At 55.0% G+C, this 17935-nt stretch overlaps 2 protein-coding genes across 5 annotated transcripts in view; both read right to left on the reverse strand.

The window, feature by feature from the left end:
• CUL9 (cullin 9) overlaps nt 1-6879 on the reverse strand; it is a 38329-nt gene extending 31450 nt beyond the window's left edge. For 2 of the 4 annotated variants that reach the window (XM_047733509.1, XM_047733508.1), the window contains exons 1-7: nt 4534-6765; nt 3824-3978; nt 2986-3495; nt 2368-2503; nt 2027-2220; nt 1363-1768; nt 760-952 (exon numbers count right to left, since the gene is read on the reverse strand). In XM_047733509.1, the coding sequence (XP_047589465.1) occupies nt 760-952; nt 1363-1768; nt 2027-2220; nt 2368-2503; nt 2986-3495; nt 3824-3978; nt 4534-5299 (2360 nt within the window). In that variant the 5' untranslated portion in view covers nt 5300-6765. The other 2 variants (XM_047733510.1, XM_047733511.1) reach the window with 2 other exon arrangements.
• Nucleotides 6880-7477: 598 nt separating this feature from the next.
• Nucleotides 7478-17734, reverse strand: SRF (serum response factor). Its single transcript, XM_047733534.1, has 7 exons — nt 16883-17734; nt 14999-15265; nt 13162-13423; nt 12496-12615; nt 10615-10806; nt 10157-10233; nt 7478-9935 (listed from the first exon to the last, which is right to left on the reverse strand). The coding sequence occupies exons 1-7, from the start codon at nt 17393-17395 to the stop codon at nt 9840-9842; spliced, it is 1527 nt and encodes a 508-aa protein (XP_047589490.1). The 5' UTR covers nt 17396-17734; the 3' UTR covers nt 7478-9839.
• Nucleotides 17735-17935: the final 201 nt, after the last annotated feature.

The following is a 17935-nucleotide window of genomic DNA, read 5'->3' on the forward strand; positions in this document are numbered from 1 at the left end:
GGGCTCGATCCCAGGACCCTGAGATCATGACCTGAGCCGAAGGCAGCGGCTTAACCCACTGAGCCACCCAGGCGCCCCACATTCTTCAGATCTTTTAAAATGAGAACATATTCGTGTATAATTAAGAAGCGGCTTAAAAACAAAAGAACATTTGAAAATAGAAAATAGGAAGGGATAAAAAAGAAAAGAGGAAAAGAATTCAGGGGCACCTGGCTGGCTCAGATGGAAAAGTGTGCGACTCTTGATCTTGGAGTCATGAGTTTGAGCCCCACGTTGGGTGTAGAGATTACTTAAATAAAGAAGAAAAAAGAAAGAAAGAAAGAGAGGGAGGGAGGAAGGGAGAGAGAGAAAAAAAGAGAGGAAGGAAAGAAGGAAGGAAGGAAGGAAAGAACCCAAGCTCCAGGGCCCAAAAGAGCTAGGTTTGAATCCTGGCTCTGCTATCTATCAAACTCTGCGAGTTAAATTTTCTAAAGTCCCGTTTCCCCACCAACGGCATAAGCAGAGCATCAACTCTTCCTCAGGAAGGACAACAGAGAGGAGGGTTTAATGAGAGAATGTAAACAAAACTTTAAGCACAGAGCCTGGCACAGAGTAAGTCTTCCAAGGATATTCCGCATCCTCTGCTCGGCTGCTCTCAGGCTGACCCTTCTTTGACCCTCAGCCTTTCAAATTCCCCTAGAGCCCCTTCTGTCCCTACCACCATCCTCCCCCAGTGGCAGCTTAACCCAAAACACCTTCCCTCCCCACATTCTAACTAACCTCAGGGATCTGTCAGGATGGACCAGAGGGTGGTCCCGCTCAGTGACCTCCTCCACAGCCTGAGAGAGGGCACAGAGCCCTGAAAGCTGCAGGTTTGTGTCCAAGCTGGACATCTGCACGGTGGCCACGACCGCTGCCACGTGCTGATCCAGGGAGCTGCGCGGACCAGGACCCCGCAAGCCTCTAGCCATTTCTGAAATTGGTGAGAGAAAGGTAGTGGCTTAAAAAAAAAACTGAGTCTCCTCCAAGTTGGAAGTCTTTAAAGGTCAAGCCCAGTTATCCTACTGATATTGTAATACATTATTCATTTTTGTAGCTTGCATTCAGAGCTTTTCCAATGCTGTGTGAGGGATTTAATAGCCAAACACTGAAGATGAAGATATTCTAGAAAATGAGCCTCCTTTTCCACAGATACTGAGGGGAGCAGCAACTGGTTGGTTAGATATACTCAAGGTCAAAGGAAGGAAGATGGAAGGCATGCTTCCAGAGCATTCTCCCATGCAACAGCAACTGTAGTCTACAGCTCTACCCGGACTATTTCTGTGAGGACCACCCAGGACTCTTTCCAACTTCTTTGCCCTCCCCTCCCAGCACCTGACTCACCACTGGCTGCCTCCTTCATCTCAGGGGGCAGAGCCATCCCCTCCATCACCAGAAGCTGGTTGAACAGCTGTGAGTCACTCTGTGCCATGGGGGGCTCAGTTTTTCCCTTGGCACGTTCTGCATCTGCCCTCAGGGGCTCAGCTTTTGCTTTGGGTGACTCGGTCTCCTCCTCGGAGAAGGTGGCCTCCGACTTGGACTCCTCTTCTGCATCTAAGGTACAGGAGTGACTTCGTGATGAAGACGAGATGCTAAGTTCATCGGGCAGCAGCCCATACTTGGTGTAGATTTGGGAGCTGAGCAGGTCCCTGAGGGTGCTGCCCTCAAACCGACTGCTGAGTACCTGCAGCAGACCCTCAGCCATCTCCACAGGCACAGAGAGGTCACCCAGGGCCTTGTCACCCAGGGTCTGTCAACAGAAGAAGGTATGTACATCAGGAACAAACAGACACAAAGGTCCTGGGGGACAGGAACAGAGAGGGTGGCTGGTTCCCACCATGCCTTGCATACCAGACCCTCACAGCACTTGTCTCCTTCCCCAGCAGACCTCCCTCATACTCTCTAATCTCTAGCTCCAGCCTCCCCCTGAGCACCCCCTTAACTAGAACTCCCTTAGAGAATCCCACCTCCAAACCCATTATAAACCCAAGTATCAGGCCCATGATACCTCATCCAGGTTCTTCCGAAGATTCTGGAAAATTGGCTGCTGCTCACATATGTCCAGCTTCTTGATGAAGAAGAGCAACTCCCACCACTCGGCCTGGGTCAGGTATCCCAACTGCTCATTCTTCTGAGGCTCAGGCTGGAGGTACGGCAAAGAGTATAGCCCATCCAGAGGTTTCCAGTCCCAGGAGGGAAGTGCTGAGGATACAGGAACGGGGGTGTTATCATCCAGCAGGAACAGAGGGCATTTCTGAATCTCTGGGGAAGCTCCTGATCAGGAGTGGCTACATCCCATTCCTACTCCTCTGTTCAGAGACATGCTGTCCACTGCCCTCAAAGGCTCACCTGTGCCCAACAGAGGAGCCCCAGCCCCCTTCTCCACAGCTCCTGAAGCAGCGTCCTCGGCAGCTTCCTCAGGGCCCAGGATCTCTAGCATGTGCCAGTGCACCCAGTAGGTGCGGCCGGTTGACTGCCAGAAGACCTGGTATGGAGGAAGCAAGAAAGAGGCAAAGAGGCTTCTGAGCCCTGGGTGGTATAGGCTTGGGAGAACAAGGCTGGGCCCAGAGCGGAGACACATGGTCCTCAGATGCATAGCTGGCTAGCTTCAAACAGCCTCGGTAGAGCAAAAGGCTCCCTTCCACTATGGGATGGGCCCTGCCACTCATCTCCTAACCCTGATGGCCAATGTTCTGACACTCCCTCCCAGCCAACTCCCCGGGTGGCGGAGCAGGTAGTGTCTCCAGGCACCAGCTCTGCTTCTTGGGTGCAAGCCTCTGCTTGGCCCCACAGCCCACCGCATTTTCTCAGCCCTCCAAATTTTCCCAAGCCCTTCTCAATTGCTAACCCCCTTTAATCATTCCAATCTGCACAGGGGTTTTCTCTGGGGGGTGGCCTGCGAGGGGCCCCTGCTCGGAAGCCCCAGTTATGATCCCCCCAGCTAGTTTCCCATGCCCCCTCGCTCACCTGCACGGGGGGCACGCCGTTGTTGCTCTGGCGGAACTCGCCCTCGTCCCCAGCGCTGACCTCCTCGTAGTCATCCAGCATGCGCACTCGCATCCCCACCTGCAGCGTCTCTCGCACGTACTCACCATAGCCACAGCGGCTCGAGAATTCAGAGCGTTGGCGGAAGACCCGCTCTTGCCTTCTGGGGGCAGCAACCATGGTGGGGAGCAAAAGGCTAGGGCCTGAAACGCAGGGCTGAAAGATGGACCGGGTGGGCCGCGGCGGCAACGTGCTCTGTTCGCTGAGGTTCCGGGCCCAGCCCATGCTCCGCACCAGCTCAGAGATGAGGTTACCCACAGCCATACTGAACTCCAGCTCCCGCTGCCCCCGGCTTTTCTCCCGGCCGAACTCCCTGGAGGACAGGGAGCCTCGGTCGCCAGCCCCGGGCTCTGGGCTGTTATTCAGCTGATCCAGCAGGGAGGTGACACACAGGTAGCGTTTTACCAGGGAGAAGAGCAGCTTTCCTGGGATCTGTAGGACACAGTCTGTGGTGTAGGTTCATCTTCTCCCAGCTTCAGTCCCTCTCCTTTCCCCATATCATCCTCTACAGAGAAATACGAATGCCTATCCCCACACTTTGAGGTCTCAAAATATGATTTATAGGACGCACAAGGAGTGTCTTCAAAGAGAGATTCCTGGGTTCTAATCTGAGAAATTCTGAGTGGGGAAGCAAGCATGACCCTTCATTTTAACAAACTCCCCAAGTGGCCCTGGGGCGGATGCATGATCCCGAACCACGCTTTGAGAAGCGATGCCCTTGGCCTTGTACATGGCATTTCCCCCACAGCTGCCGGAGTACCTGAGGCAGATGAATGCCCTCAAAGGCCATGCAGTGCTCCTCAGAGGAGGTGGTCTCTGCAAACAGCTCCAGCAAAGTATAGCGGCTGTCAAAATCCATGTGCTGCTCGATGCCATCTTGCTGGCTCAGTGACAGAAGGACGTGAGCCCGACTCCCTGTAATCCACACCCAATCTTATCTTCTCCTCAATCCCCAAGACTTTCCCCTGCCTTTCCTAGACTATCTAACCCCTACCCTAGAGGTTTCCAAACTTGTGACTGAGGCTCAAGGTAGGGCATATAATTTCCATGGTAACCCGATACAAACATACACGCATACAACCAAAACGTATATTTTATGCCACAAAACTTACCTTACCAAGTGCTACTTGCTAGTTATTTTACATTAAAAAACATGTTGGTTGTAATCCACCAAACTGATGTCACAATCAATGAATAAATCTCAACAGACTGTTTAAAAATATAAACCTATCTTATTCTCTTTTCTGCCACTGCACTGAGAATGGACAGATAAACAGGATACTATTATTTTATTCTATTTCTACACCTGTAATAGCTTATTAAGCTATTTTTTTTGGGGGGGGGGATGAATTGGTATTCACCAAATATTAGGTGTTCTTCCAGAGTTGGAAAATCCCTCTTCTTTCTGTTCTTACTCCTTGTGGCCCCATTCTCTCCAGTGCTTTCCTTCTTCCCCTGGCTGTCTCTTACCAGCATCGTGGGCTGCCAGAGCCTGTAGCATCTTGCCCGCACTCCGACGGATCTGAGGCTCAGGGTTGCATAACATGTGCATGAGCAGGTCCAGGGCTCCCGTCTCCCTGAAGACCCCAGTGAGGGGCCCGATGCTGGCATAGGCACTGAGCACATGGATGGTGTGGAGCACAGCGGCTGTGAGGCTCGAGGTCCCACCTTCTGCCAGCTGCCTGGCAGCCCTGCGCACCAGCGCCCGCACATCAGCCTCCATCTCTCCCATTGCTGTGTCATCCAGACCTCCTGGATCTCGGGGAAAGCTTCCTGAACCCCCAGCTGCTTCATGCTGAGGTCCCTTAGATAGTGCCCGCTCACCTAACAGCATGGGGCAGTTGGCGTAGACTTCGGGGGCTGACAGCCACATGAGGATGTGTTCTGTCTTGCCCTCTTCCACACCCACTCTGCCCACTTCCCCACACTTCAGAACACTCCATCGGATCAGGTATTCAGGATGCCCATCGTGCCCAGGCCGCTGTCGAATAAGCTCTTCAGGATATGCCTGCAGCCGGGGCCCCAAGGGCACCATGTGGTCCCCGGTGCGCCGTTCCCCCACCATCCTGAACTCCTGGGACACACAAGGAGAAAGATTAAGGCAATGAGGGCAAGGGAAAAGACTACATGGAAGGGACAGAACCTTGAGACACAGATCGGGTGCAGGGTGACTGGTAAGCTGCCTGGTGGAACTTATAGACCAAAGAGAAAAAACCCAGAATGGGATGGAATACATAACTTGGAAATAGCAAGAGGATGAAATGAAGGGATTTAAGAAATGGAAGAGGTTATGAAACAGGGTAAGAACAAAAAGTTCACAAAAAGAGTGACAGCTAAGTAGGACAGTCTGGGCAAAAGAGCAGGGTGGCCATGGGATACAGATCAAGACTTCGAAAGATAACAGGGCTGAGCAGGAAGGACAGCAGCATGGGAGACAGTGAAGCCAGAGCAAATGAGGAAAGTGAGGGTAGAGGAGAGGCAGGGCAGGGAGTAAAAATGACAGCGTAAAGCTGGAATATGGATATAAAGGAGTGGGCCATCAGATAGAATAGAGACAAAAGAAGGGTGGGAGGTGGGCCCCCACATCTGGATGGTTGGATGGGGAAAGTGTATCAGGGTATTGTGAGCAGGAGAGGGGCCAAGGGGGCCAGATAAAATTATGGGAAAAAAAGACCAGGTTCCACCTGGCACATAAGTTGTATGTCCGGCAGGGGTCTAAGGTACATAGATATGGAGATGGTAATCATGGAGCTGAAGGGTAGGAAATGAGGTCAGGAGATGGTGAAGATGTTAAAGAGGCAATATAGCACAGGTGAGACTCAGGTATAACTCTGAATTCTGGCTCTTTCATTTATTCTGTGAATACTTTTGGATAAGTCCCTTCACCTCTGAACCTCAGTTCCCTCCTCTGCAACATGGTGATCGTATTGTAATATTGTAGAAACTAAGTAAGATCATGTAGGTAGATCACCTAGAACAGCTGCTAGCACACAGTGAGAGCTCCCTAAACACAACCTAATATTATTCTTAGCTGGAGAAGGGAGGGGCAGGCCTCAGAAGAATTGTTATTAAGCCGGAAGATGATAAATGGGAATAGGAAGACGGCTACGCTGGTGATCAGGAAAAGGTACGTGTGGTATGTAGCAGTATGGGGTTAACTGGGGAGTGGTGAGAGTAGGAATACGGGGCTCAAAAGATGACAGAAGAAAGGCGTGAAACTGAAGGGAAACGTGGGATGTGGACCTCGATAGGGGCAGGGGTCCGGGTAGTATGGGGGAGGGGGGGAAAGGCCGGAAAGTAATCGGTGATGTGGCGATAGAAAAATGATGAGCAGGGTGAAGTAAAACAACTGATAGGCCTAAATTTGGGGGAGGGAGGGGAGAAGAGGGATATTATCATGGGCCCAGAATAGAAGCAGTAAACTGAGGTGTGGAGGTGAGGTCTGGACCTGGAGTTGAGACAGCAGGTAGACGCAGGTAGCAAGGTCAGACCCAAGCTTGCAGACCATCAGGGGTGCGGGAGGCCACTAGGGCAGCGGAACGGCTTTGGGGGGGGGCGGGGTGAGGAGGGGGGGCGCGGTCCGAGGAGGCTGACAGAACCGGGCGAATCTCGGAGAGCAAGCCCTGGCTCTCGTCATCAGCCCCAGGAGAGCGGGTCAGGGAGGGGGAAGGGGATGCGTCAGGGACCCGGTCGCCGCAGGACTCTCCTCTCACCTCCCACCGCCCGGTTTGGCCCTCGCTGGGAGCCAGCGGCCGGTCCCGCCGTCCTGGCCCCGCCTCCTCAGCTGCTCCCTTCCGGGTCACACGGCCAGGGCGGGCGCGGCCCGGCTTCTACGGGGGCCCCAGCAGCCCACACTCGAGCGTGGCGGAAGGGCGCGCGAGTGGAGCATGCGTAGTGGCCGCGCCGCTGCGCGCGGGGCGCCCTTCAGGCGGGGCTCACGCTCACAGTCACAGCCCGCGCTCACAGTCACGTTGCTCCTCGCCGCAGAAGTACGCAGCCCTTTCCATCACCTTGGAAGCCCCCGTCGCATCCCGTGGGTTGGCCTTCCCCGTCCCCCTGAAAGCTTCACTCCCAACCCTGGAGCTGTCCTGTGAGTTTTCACTAGGTCACTTGGCCATGAGTTTCCCAAACCCCTCTGCAGTGCTTCGAATTGGTTGAGTCACTTTTCCTATTAATTAAAATTGCTCATCTCTGAGTTGGCCTAAAAACCTAACAAAGCCATGCACAAAGACAAAGGCTGCAGCTCCCTGGGATATTCCTTCAATTAAGTGACGTCCACAGCCCAAAGCACCCCTTAGCTTTGCTGTTCTCATCAGGCAGACAGGCTTGCTTCTCAGAGCAACCTTTGGGGTTTGATTCGTGTTCATATTTCCCTCCCTCCCTATGCGGAACAACAGAGGCAAAGACCCCACAGTCTGTGCACAAAAATGATACATTTATTGAAAGAGTATTTTTTTTTTAATACAAAAGAAAGCTCTGTACATAGGACTGTGACCATGTCCACTATTCCTGGGTCAACATCCCAGGGGAAGTAGAAACCACTGACATACTCCACATTCGCGCATACACACACACACACACACACACTCAGGCACACGCACGCAAGCACACTCATGCGCGCACGTGCACACATTCATGCACGCACATACACACTCCAGAGCCACCAAGGAAGGGAAACACCAAGGGTTGTTGCACATATAAATGCTACCTCATCCCTGACGCACACATGTTCTCCCAAGGCCACGCTCACACAACACACATGATAAGCACTTTGCCTGATTCACTCACTGGGTCTGTCTTTTGTGGGAAAGAGAGGAGGAATTCATCAGTCTCCTCCCCTGGGTGGGGGAGTGGGGAGTGAGTGAGTGATCGTGGAGTGAAACAAGAGCAGAGAAGGGGGGCTGGGCAGTTACAGACCTGAGTCCCAAGCTCCCCCACTCTCTGACCCCTGATTTGCCATGCCCCAGCCTTGTAAGCCACCCATAAGCCCCAGCTATCTCCAGGAGAAAGCCCAGAATGGTGACTTCCATCTTGGCACCCCAAACCGGGGCAAGACAGCAATGGGGGTTAGAGGTTACGGGGGGTTCTCAAACGCGTCGGCAAATCATCCCCTTGATAACTAGGCTGTGCGCAAAAACTTCCCCCACCCCTTCACCTAATCACAGAAGCAGGATTGTTCCTCCTGAAGGCAGTCACGGGGGTTAATAAAACTCCACCCCAACTGCTGCCCTGTTCTGAAAAAGCTCCCTTTCTGGATAAAGGGGGTGAAGGTAGGCTCTGACACAGGGTAAAAGACCCTCCCCCTATGCTGGCCCATCCTCAAGGTCTACCCCAAAGGGGGCAGAGTGGGGTAGGGCACGGCCCCTGTACAAATTACATAAATACTGAGGTTACACTTAGAAAAATAAAGTCATTTTCTTCAAGGCTTTTTGTCTTAATTTAAAAAAGTTACAGTAGCTGCTCACTCCCTGGGAGAGCTGCCCCTTTCTGGCTCCCCTATCCCTATACTCAGCCCAAGAGCTGCTCCCGTTTCTTCTGACCCCCATTCCTGCCTCTTACCCCCTCCCAGACCCCACCCTGCTCACTGCAACTTGGGCCCCAGGCAGCTGCAGGCCTGGGGGAGCACAAGGCTGCAATGCCCATGCATGTGGCACAAATGAAGTCAGTTGCCTCTACCTGACACCCTCCCACCCCCACCCCCACATTTGGTCTCCCTCTTCCCTCTCCCTTGCAACAGCCTTAAAGGGCAAAAAGAGACCCAGGGCTGTGGGTCACCCTCCCCACCCCGTTGGGGCATGGCCTGAGGGCCCCTCCCCTGGTTTTCTCCTGGAAACAACCCAGGACCAGGCAATCCCAGAATCTCCCCTACACACTGGTGGGCCCCGAGCTCGTGGGGTGGCTCTGTCCCCAGAGGCCCAGCCAGTTCCGGGGAGCCCCAGGGCTCCCCAGGGAAGGGGAGCTTGGGCAGGGAGGGGGATGAGAAAAACGCCATAAAAAAAAGTTTAAATATTTTAAAAATATATATTTATAGATTTGTTTTCACTTCGTCTCCTCAAATAAAAAGTTCAAAATCAACTTTAAGTAAAGCAGCTGGGAGGAAGGGGGCGGGAGACAGGGTGAGAGGGAACTCTGATGGTTCCCTCCAACCCAGGAATCCCTGGAGTTCCGAGGGGATCAGCAAGGCAGGGCAGGGCAGCTGGCCCTGGGAACCTGCTCTGTGCACAGGCCCGGCTCTCAGAAGCTGCAGGGACAATGGGGCGGTGGTGTGAGGGAAGAAGCCCCATCTCCCCAGGCGGCTCCCTGAGGGGCAGGGGTAGGGCTCTTCTTACCCAGCCTGTGACAGACACAGTGCTGACATGGGGTCAGCAGGGAGGCTGGGAGAGGACCCCAACTGCTTCCTCAGGGGGAACACGGTGCCTAGTCCCACAGAGGCCTGTGTGTGGGAAGGTGGGGCACGGTCCCATTGAATAAGCTAATACTCATGGCAAACATGGAGCCAAGCTGGCGAGGGGAGTCTGAGGAGGGAGGACAGCCCCACCGTCAACAGAAAAGGGGAGGTGGAGCTAGAAGGAGGGGAGGGTGAGGGAGGATGGGGTGGAGGGCAGGCTGGCCCAATTCTTTGGCTGGAGTGAGAGGGCTCAGTCCTGTGGCTGCCCACTCCTCCTCCCTGCCTCCCTCCTGCGGCCCGTCAACGTGTGTGTAAAGAAAACGTGAAAAGGCAACAATAAATAAGTGGTGCCATCCCGTGGGCCATCTGTCCAGGGTGGCAGGGCGGATCAGTCACTCTTGGTGCTGTGGGCGGCGTCCAGGTTCACCACCTGTAACTCGGTGAGGTTGCTGCTGCTCCCAGCCTGCTGCCCTATCACAGCCATCTGGAGGGAAGGGGTGCATCAGGAAGAGGGAGCAGGAACTGACCAGACAGCTCAAGCTCCCCACTGCTTGCCTGCCTGTCCACCCCAGGCCTGACTGGGAAAACAGGCCTCCTGGCTGGGGGTCTTGGCTTTGACCAATGGGTTAATGGAACTCCCAAGGTAAGATAAAGAGCTGGCTGGCTGGCTGGGGGGAGGTGAAGGGTGCCCCCCACCCCACCTACCTGGTGAAGCTGAACTGCAGAAACAGGGATCTGCACTGTCCCAGATGGCGCTGTGAGGAACACCTGGGGAACGCCACCTGCATCGGGAACCCACAGGAGACACTCAAACTGCTTGCTCAAGAGAAACTTCCAGATACTGGAGAAGTGGTGATAATTGTACAAGTGACCTGGTAAGTCTCAGACACAAGTACCCAAGGGTGAATGTCCAAATGTGTCCATGTGTGCATGTGGCTGCAGATTTTCAAGTGTACAGGAGTACCCTAGTGGACAGCCAGGGGTGTCGGGATACGTGTGCAAGCATCCGTGTGTGCATGTGTAGGGATATGTGTGGGCAGCTTAGTCTGTGTATGTGTATGTGAGTGTGTCCATCTAGCTGGGCATGTGGGGGCCCATTCGAGCGTGTGCCTGTGTAAAGGAGGAAACGGTCCTCCTTTCCTGAGCCCCACCACACAACTCACCTTGCTCCTGGACCTGGCTGTGGGACACCTGCATGGTGGATGGCGCCTGGGAGAAGGCATTGAGCACGGTGAGGCTGCCATCAGCCAAGCCCGAGGTGGGTGCGTACATCACCGCATGGGGACTAGGATACATCATGTGGCCGCCCACAGTTGTGGGCACAGATGACGTCATGATGGTGGCAGGCAATGTCACTGGCAAACACAGACACACGTTAGGGAGGATGGCCCTGGTCCCTACTGATAGATCCCATCCCACCTCCAGGAGTTCCAGGGCTCCGGACTCCTCATGCCATTGCCCAGGTCAGCAGCTCGACAAGACTCGTTCCTCTGGTCCCTGTGTCATCGACTAAGAAAAGCCTTATTTTTTCTTGAACACAGGAGCACCAACCTTTAATTATACCCCATCATGTTATACCATTCAATTGTCTATCTGCTGAATTCTTCATTCCAAGACCATAAGGCCCTGGGAGAAACAAGGATTGCAATGACTGATCCATTCTAGGGAAACTCAGATACTCCCCTTTTATTTATCTTTTTCAGATACTCCCCTTTTAGGGGGCTCCATCACCCTAATTTTTTTAAAATTTTTCCTCCCTCCTCCTAAATGTGTGGCTAACAAACTCATCTTTTAAACAACCAAGGTTAATGTGCATAAGGTCACTTGGGATCTTATTAAAATGCAGATTCTGATTCTGCAGGTTTGGGTAAGGCTTAAGAGTTTACGTTTCTGGGGCACCTGGGTGGCTCAGTGGGTTAAGCCTCTGCCTTCGGCTCTGGTCATCTCAGGGTCCTGGGATCGAGCACCGCATTGGGCTCTCTGCTCAACGGGGAGCCTGCTTCCCTTCCTCTCTCTCTGCAGGCCTCTCTGCCTACTTGTGGTCTCTGTCAAATAAATAAATAAAATCTTAAAAAAAAAATGGTATATGTTTCTATCAAGTTCCCACGTGATGCTGGTCTTCTGTCCATAGACCACATCACATATAACAAGGTTGTTAAGGGCAAAAACTTAAAAGTAGTTTTATTTTGGGGCACCTGGGTGGCTCAGTGGGTTAAGCCTCTGCCTTCGGCTCAGGTCATGATCTCAGGGTCCTGGAATCGAGCCCCGCATCGGGCTCTCTGCTCAGTGGGGAGCCTGCTTCCCCCTCTCTCTCTGCCCGCCTCTCTGCCTACTTGTGATCTCTGTCTGTCAAATAAATAAAATCTTCAAAAAAAAAAAAAGGTAATTTTAGTTTGAAAGCGTTTCATCATTTCTGCAATGACTAGAGACACCGAGGGGAATTATGGCTACTCAAAACTTAGGATGCCCTTCCACAAGGAGACAACTGCTCTATAAATCATTCCTGGTAATTAAGCAAACACGTGTCCTTGGGCAAGTAACTTCTTTCTGGGCCCCCAGCTTCTCATCTGAATGAGAAGAGTGGCTCCAATGGTCCCTCATTTCCTCCCGAAATCCACAGCCCTAATACAACACAGGGTTCCAAACCCTGCCATCCTCACCTGACCTTCCCATAAGGATTAGGGTAACGGTTGAGCCAAAAGCCTCCATGCCCATCTTAAGAAACTGTCTGACCGGGGCACCTGGGTGGCTCAGTGGGTTAAGCCGCTGCCTTCGGCTCAGGTCATGATCTCAGGGTCCTGGGATTGAGTCCCGCATCGGGCTCTCTGCTCAGCAAGGAGCCTGCTTCCCTCTCTCTCTCTCTCTCTGCCTGCCTCTCTGCCTACTTGTGATCTCTCTCTGTCAAATAAATAAATAAAATCTTTAAAAAAAAAAAAAAAGAAAAGAAACTGTCTGACCTTAGTTATAGAAGGGGTACTGCTGGGCCCCTGTGGCTAGACCTCATGAAGGAGGTGGGGCAGGGAGGAGAGAGCTTCGAGCTATACCTGTCCCGCTGGAGGAGGTCTGGGTGAGGTCTGTGCTGCTGTCGCGAGAGGGAGACGCTTGCTGCGGGGCCTGGTGCACCTGAATGGCCTGCACTGGGACCTGCTGGGCCACTGCCCCACCTAGGAGACACAGAGACTTACTCATGCTCTGTCCTACCCGGTCACCATCTGCACCAAGCACCCATGAACACCCCCAGCCCCAGGGTCTGGCACACCGCTCTCCGACTCCCATAGCTATCTTTCCCGGGAGCTAATGAGGCCTTTCATGTCCTGAATCTTGTCTCCAGGGGTTTCTGCACTCTGTTCTTGCCCCTCCCCCCTCCTCCCACCCCAGGACTTGCTTCTGCATCCTTGGGTGATAGAGGAGCTAGCACTGAACCAACGAGAACATGCCCCACTCAAGGTAGGGAGGTGGTGGAATGTTTACTGTCCCTCTGGCAGTGGAGGCACAGAGCTGGGCTGGCTAGACAAGGCCAGAGGGTATGGTTGAAACTTACTGACAAGGAGAGCAGGGGTCCCAGGAGGAAGGGCATGCCTGCCAGTGGGAGGTAAGAGGCTTCCCTAGAGCTCTGGCTGTCCACCCTCCTTCTGAGCAAGGAAAGAGGTCCCCCTTGTGCCAGCCCTCAGCCCACTCTTGGCATGCTCAGTTTGCCCCTTGTGACTCACCAGGCATGAGGGTGAAGCTGGTAGGCAGCTGCATGAGGCCCCCAGAGGAGACGGGGCCGCTGCCTGTACTCTTCAGCACAGTCCCATTGGCACTGCTGACAGCGCTGGGGCTGACGCTAGCAGACACTGGTGCCAGGTAGTTCGTGATGGGGAAGGAGGGGCCGCTGCTGACTTGCATGGTGGTAGAGGTGCTGGGTGCTGTTTGGATGGTGGAGGTGGTACCCGGCAGGTTGGTGACCGTGAACGCCTGTTTCAGTGTGTCCTACACCCAGAGTAAAGATACAGCCGTGAGCCTCTGCCAGACCCTGCCCCTGCAGAAGCTTTGTGTGGAGTGCTGGCCCAAGATTGGAATCAGTGTGCTTGGGTTCAAACCCCAGCTCTGCCATTTACCTGCTGTCTGACCCCTGGGCAAGTTACTGAGTTGCTGAGCTTCAGTTTCCTGTCCGTAAAAGAACACTTAGCCCATAGGCGTGACGAAGACTAATAAGTGACATAAATAAAGTTCCTAACACCTAAAAGGAGCAATAAGTATTTGCTGTGCTTATGATGTCGGTGATGTCATCATCATAAGTCCCAGAATCCTCTGCCCCAATGGACTATGGTAATCACTCTGGCTGCGGAATCAAGCACGGGGGTCCATTCCCAGCTCTGGCAATGACCATCTATGTGATCCTGGGAAAATCATTTCTTCTTTCTGAGCCTCAGTTCTCCTGGTGTGTAAACACGAGGGGGCTGGGCTACTATGTCCTCTTTAAAAATGTCCTTCCGGTTCTGATTTGCCAGCCGTCTGAGATAGAGACGAGAGTTTTTCAGGGAACTTAGGGTTTAAGAGAGATCTTGGGTGTCGGGCAATTAAGCACTCATGCCAAATACTTAAGATTTAGACTACCAAAGGAATTTATTCCTCCAGCAAAATTCCCTGGGAATAAATGAGCCCTACTGCTTAAAGAGTTTGCAACTACAGATGACACGCCTATAAGAAGGGGGAACCTGGAGCCCTAACTCTCCCCTCCGCGAGCCTTTGTTCTTAGAAGGGGAAGGAGGAAGCCACGATCTGAAAACCAAGCCCAGAGAACTGAGGGGGTTCAAATACTGGGGGTGGGTCAACGCGGGATGTTTGCTAGGCAGCTGAGCTCAAAGCCCCTGATTGGTGAAGGCGTTGCTAAGGCAAACAGTGCTGCTTCTTCTGATTGGCCAGTTAGTGAAGGGCCACCCGGAAGGAGGAGCTCCCGAGAGAGGCAACGGAGGAAGCCCTGCCCCCTCTCCTTACCGGGAAAAGGAAGGGGGAGGCGTAACTAGGGCCGGCATCCCTAGCAGCCGCGAATACACTCCCTAAACGTGTCCAGGCCCGGACATCCTGAAGAGGTAGGCGGCTGGCTAGTTAGGTAGTCTCCAGCCCAGTCAACCAGCCCGCCTGCCGACAGTGCTGGGTTCCCAGGACCCTGGAGCCCACTGGTGCTTCCTTCCTACTCCCTGGCAACCCAGCCTGCCGCGAGGGCAGGGCTAAGCTACGCCCCCGCCCCCAGCAGGGAGACAGCTGGCGGGAGGAATGCGAGGGCCCTGCCAGGCGGGCGGGCTGCAGGCGGGAGGCCGGCCTGGAGCCGGAGCCGGCCTTATAAGGGCACGGAGGCCGCCCGCTTATCTAGGGGGCCGGCCTCCTGTCAGGATGGCGAGGATGGACACCTGTCCCCTAGGATGAGGGGTACTAACCCGGCTCCGTTCCACGTCAGTGGGCACCTATCTTGAGTGAGGGAGAGAGAGAGGCACCCACCCCCACCCCTCTCTGCCCGTGAAGTCCCTCCTTTTCTTTCCCCTCAGATAGGCGACCCAAACACACCTTGGTCTCCCCACTGCTGTCGGACTCCGACACCTGGTAGGTGAGGTCTGTTTCTTCAAAGCCCGTGGCACTCATTCTCTGGTCTGTGGTGGGGTCTGAGCGGGGTGGAGAGTCTGGCGAGTTGAGGCAGGTCTGAATCAGTGCCTTGCCAGTCTCACTGGTGATCATGGGCTGCAGTTTGCGGGTGGCAAAGGTATACACATGGCCTGTTTCACTGGCCACCAGCAACAGCACCTGTGTCCCTGTCAGCGTGGACAGCTCATAGGCCTGGGGGAGGGGAGATGGGTAAGTCAGCCAAACTTTTTCTCTCTACCTTCCTTGGGAAGTAGGGAATACACAGCGATCTCAAGCCCCTGCCCCATCCCACCCCACCTCCAGTGACCTTCCTCTCCAGTGACTGGGGCTGGGGGAGGGTCCTATCAAAATATCTGAAAGAGAGCTGGAGAGCAGAAAAACTACCCATGCTCCTCCTTTGAAGAGCAGCCACTGACCTGCAGATAGCCCAAGCAAGCAGTCACAGCCCCCTAGTGACAGAATTTATAACCTCAGGGGACACAGAGGGCCCCAGGTAGCCCCTCCTGAATACAGCTTGGTGCCAGGAGCGTCAGAGAGAGGGCTCCCACCCACCCACTCTTCGCTGTCATAGGAAACAGACAGAATAAAGCTGCTATCTCACTGGAAGTCCCAGAAGACATTAGGGATGGGGAGGGGGGTCACATAAGTTCTAAACTGTCCCATGTTTCTTCCCAGAAACTGCACAGCTCCTAACCTTATGCCCTATAATACTGTGCTACCAGCTTTTTTCTTTCTTTGTCTTGATGCAACAGGGTTTGGAGTAATGGGAGATGGGGCTAGATTAGCAGCTACTACCCTGCCACGAGCACAGGGAGCAGACCTTCAAGAATGGCCTCAGAGATGGCCTCCTTACTCCCAAAAAAGTTCCACAACCCACCTTGGAAGCAGCTCTGGTTTTTATATGGGACAGAAATAAACACCAGCCCATGTCCCCAGGGTTCTAGCTTCTTGTTTCCCAGTTCATCTGCTTCCATCCTTTCCCATATCTCCTACACCTCAAGACACTCTTTCCTCACCCCTTTTCACTGGATAGCTGTCTAGAAGAGGAACAATTTCTAGGTACCTCTGCAAACCTCCCTGCCTTCCCCCAAATTCCATGCACAGATTCTCTCTAGGGCTGGAAATCCCACTTGTCCCAAAGGCAGATGGTCCTGAAGGTTGTCCTGCAGGGAGTGCACCGGTGTCCAGTGGATGCAAGGGAAGACACACGGCCATCGTGGGACTCAGTCCCTGCTGATCAAGGCAGCATCAGTTGTCCTGCCCTGCTCCCTCACCTAGGGCTCTTGAGCCCCATTGGGTCATCAGCCCTGCTTGTCCTTCCAGCCAGCACTACTCTTGTGGTGCCCACCTTCCTCCCACACATGCTGGCTCATTGTTTTTACAGAGCTCTAGCCTCTTGAACTCCATACCTTCCCCTCAGCTCCCTGCTTTTCCGGCACCCTCCCCGGAACACCAGAAGGCACTGGATCTAGTGAACCCCGCGTCTCATTAACCACCTCCCGAGCAGCCTCCCATTACCACTCTTCACCCCTTCACTCCACAAGGGCCCTGTTCCTCTCTCGCGCCCGTCACTCCCACCTCGGCACCTTTCCCGTCTTCTCTGGACGTTCCCGGCATCTCCCCTCTCCCCACATTTCCCCGGCGGCCCCTCCCCTTTCAACCTCCCGGGGTAACAGCCTTCCCTCCCACACACCTCCTGCGGACTCGCAGCCTCTCACCTCCGCCTCGGCTCTGCCTTCCTCTCAGGCTCCCCTTGCGTGTCCCCACCCTCCCGGTCCCCCGTGGCCGGCCAGCCTCCGGGCCCAGTACCTTTTTCATGATGCCTGTCTTCCTCTTGCTGAAGGTCGTGTAGCGCCGCAGTTTGTTGTCGATGAACTCCATCTTGATCTTCACGCGGCCCCGAGTCTTCTTACCCGGCTTGGCCCCGCTCACCGCGCCACTCACCGGCCCATAGCCTCCGGTGGCCGCCGCCGCCGCATCGGGCCCACCGACGAGCTCCATCTCGCTCAGGCTCCGCTTGAGGCCGCGCCGCTCCGCGCCCAGCTCCTCCTCCTCGCCCGACTCCGAGTCGCCCTCGCTGCCGCTGTAGACTAGGGCCCCCGCGGTGGGCGCCGGGGTGGTTGTCGCTGCCACTGCAGCCTCCCGCTCGAGGCGGCCCGGCCCGAGCCCCGCGCCGTTCCCGGGAACCCGGCCCCCGTTAGCCCCGCGAGTCCCGCCGCCGCCGCCACCTCCCGGCCGCCCCGTCGGGGTCCGGTTCAGGCTGCCTCCCAGGGCCGAGCCCCGGCCCAGCGCCGCGGCGGCCCCAGCTTGGCTCGGTAACATGGCGCTCAATGCAGGAGGGCGAACGGGCAGTCAGCGAGGAATCGGAGCCGCTGCCGCCGCCGCCGCCGCCATCGGCTTCCCGACTCAACCCGGCACTCCCGCTGCTGCTAGAGCCGCTATAGCTGCCGCCGTCGCCGCTGCGAACCCGGGGCCCCTGCACGCCCGGGCCGACCTGGGCCCTCACTTTCTTGCCCCTGTGGCCCGGGTTGCCCCAGGCCGCGCGGAGCGCCCCCTGTCCGTATGCTAGGGCGGCGCGCCCGGCGGCCGTCAGCGTCCCCCGGGGGGCAGGGGCTGCTGGCCGCGGCCGAGACGGCGGGTGGAGGGGGCCGGGACCACGCGCTGGCGGCGGAGGGATCCCCCGACCCTTCCCCCCATATAAAGAGATACAATGTTTCCTTTTATGGCGAGGCCGTTCCTTATATGGTGAGCCCCTGCGCCCCCTCCGCATTGGTCCGCGGTTCCGGCACCTCCGCTTTCCATTGGCCCACAGGGAGCTCTTATTTGCATAGACATACCGAACTCGCTGCTGTCATCCAGCGT

This window comes from Lutra lutra, chromosome 6 (genome assembly GCF_902655055.1).
Source record: "Lutra lutra chromosome 6, mLutLut1.2, whole genome shotgun sequence".
NCBI classification, from domain to species: Eukaryota; Metazoa; Chordata; class Mammalia; order Carnivora; family Mustelidae; genus Lutra; species Lutra lutra.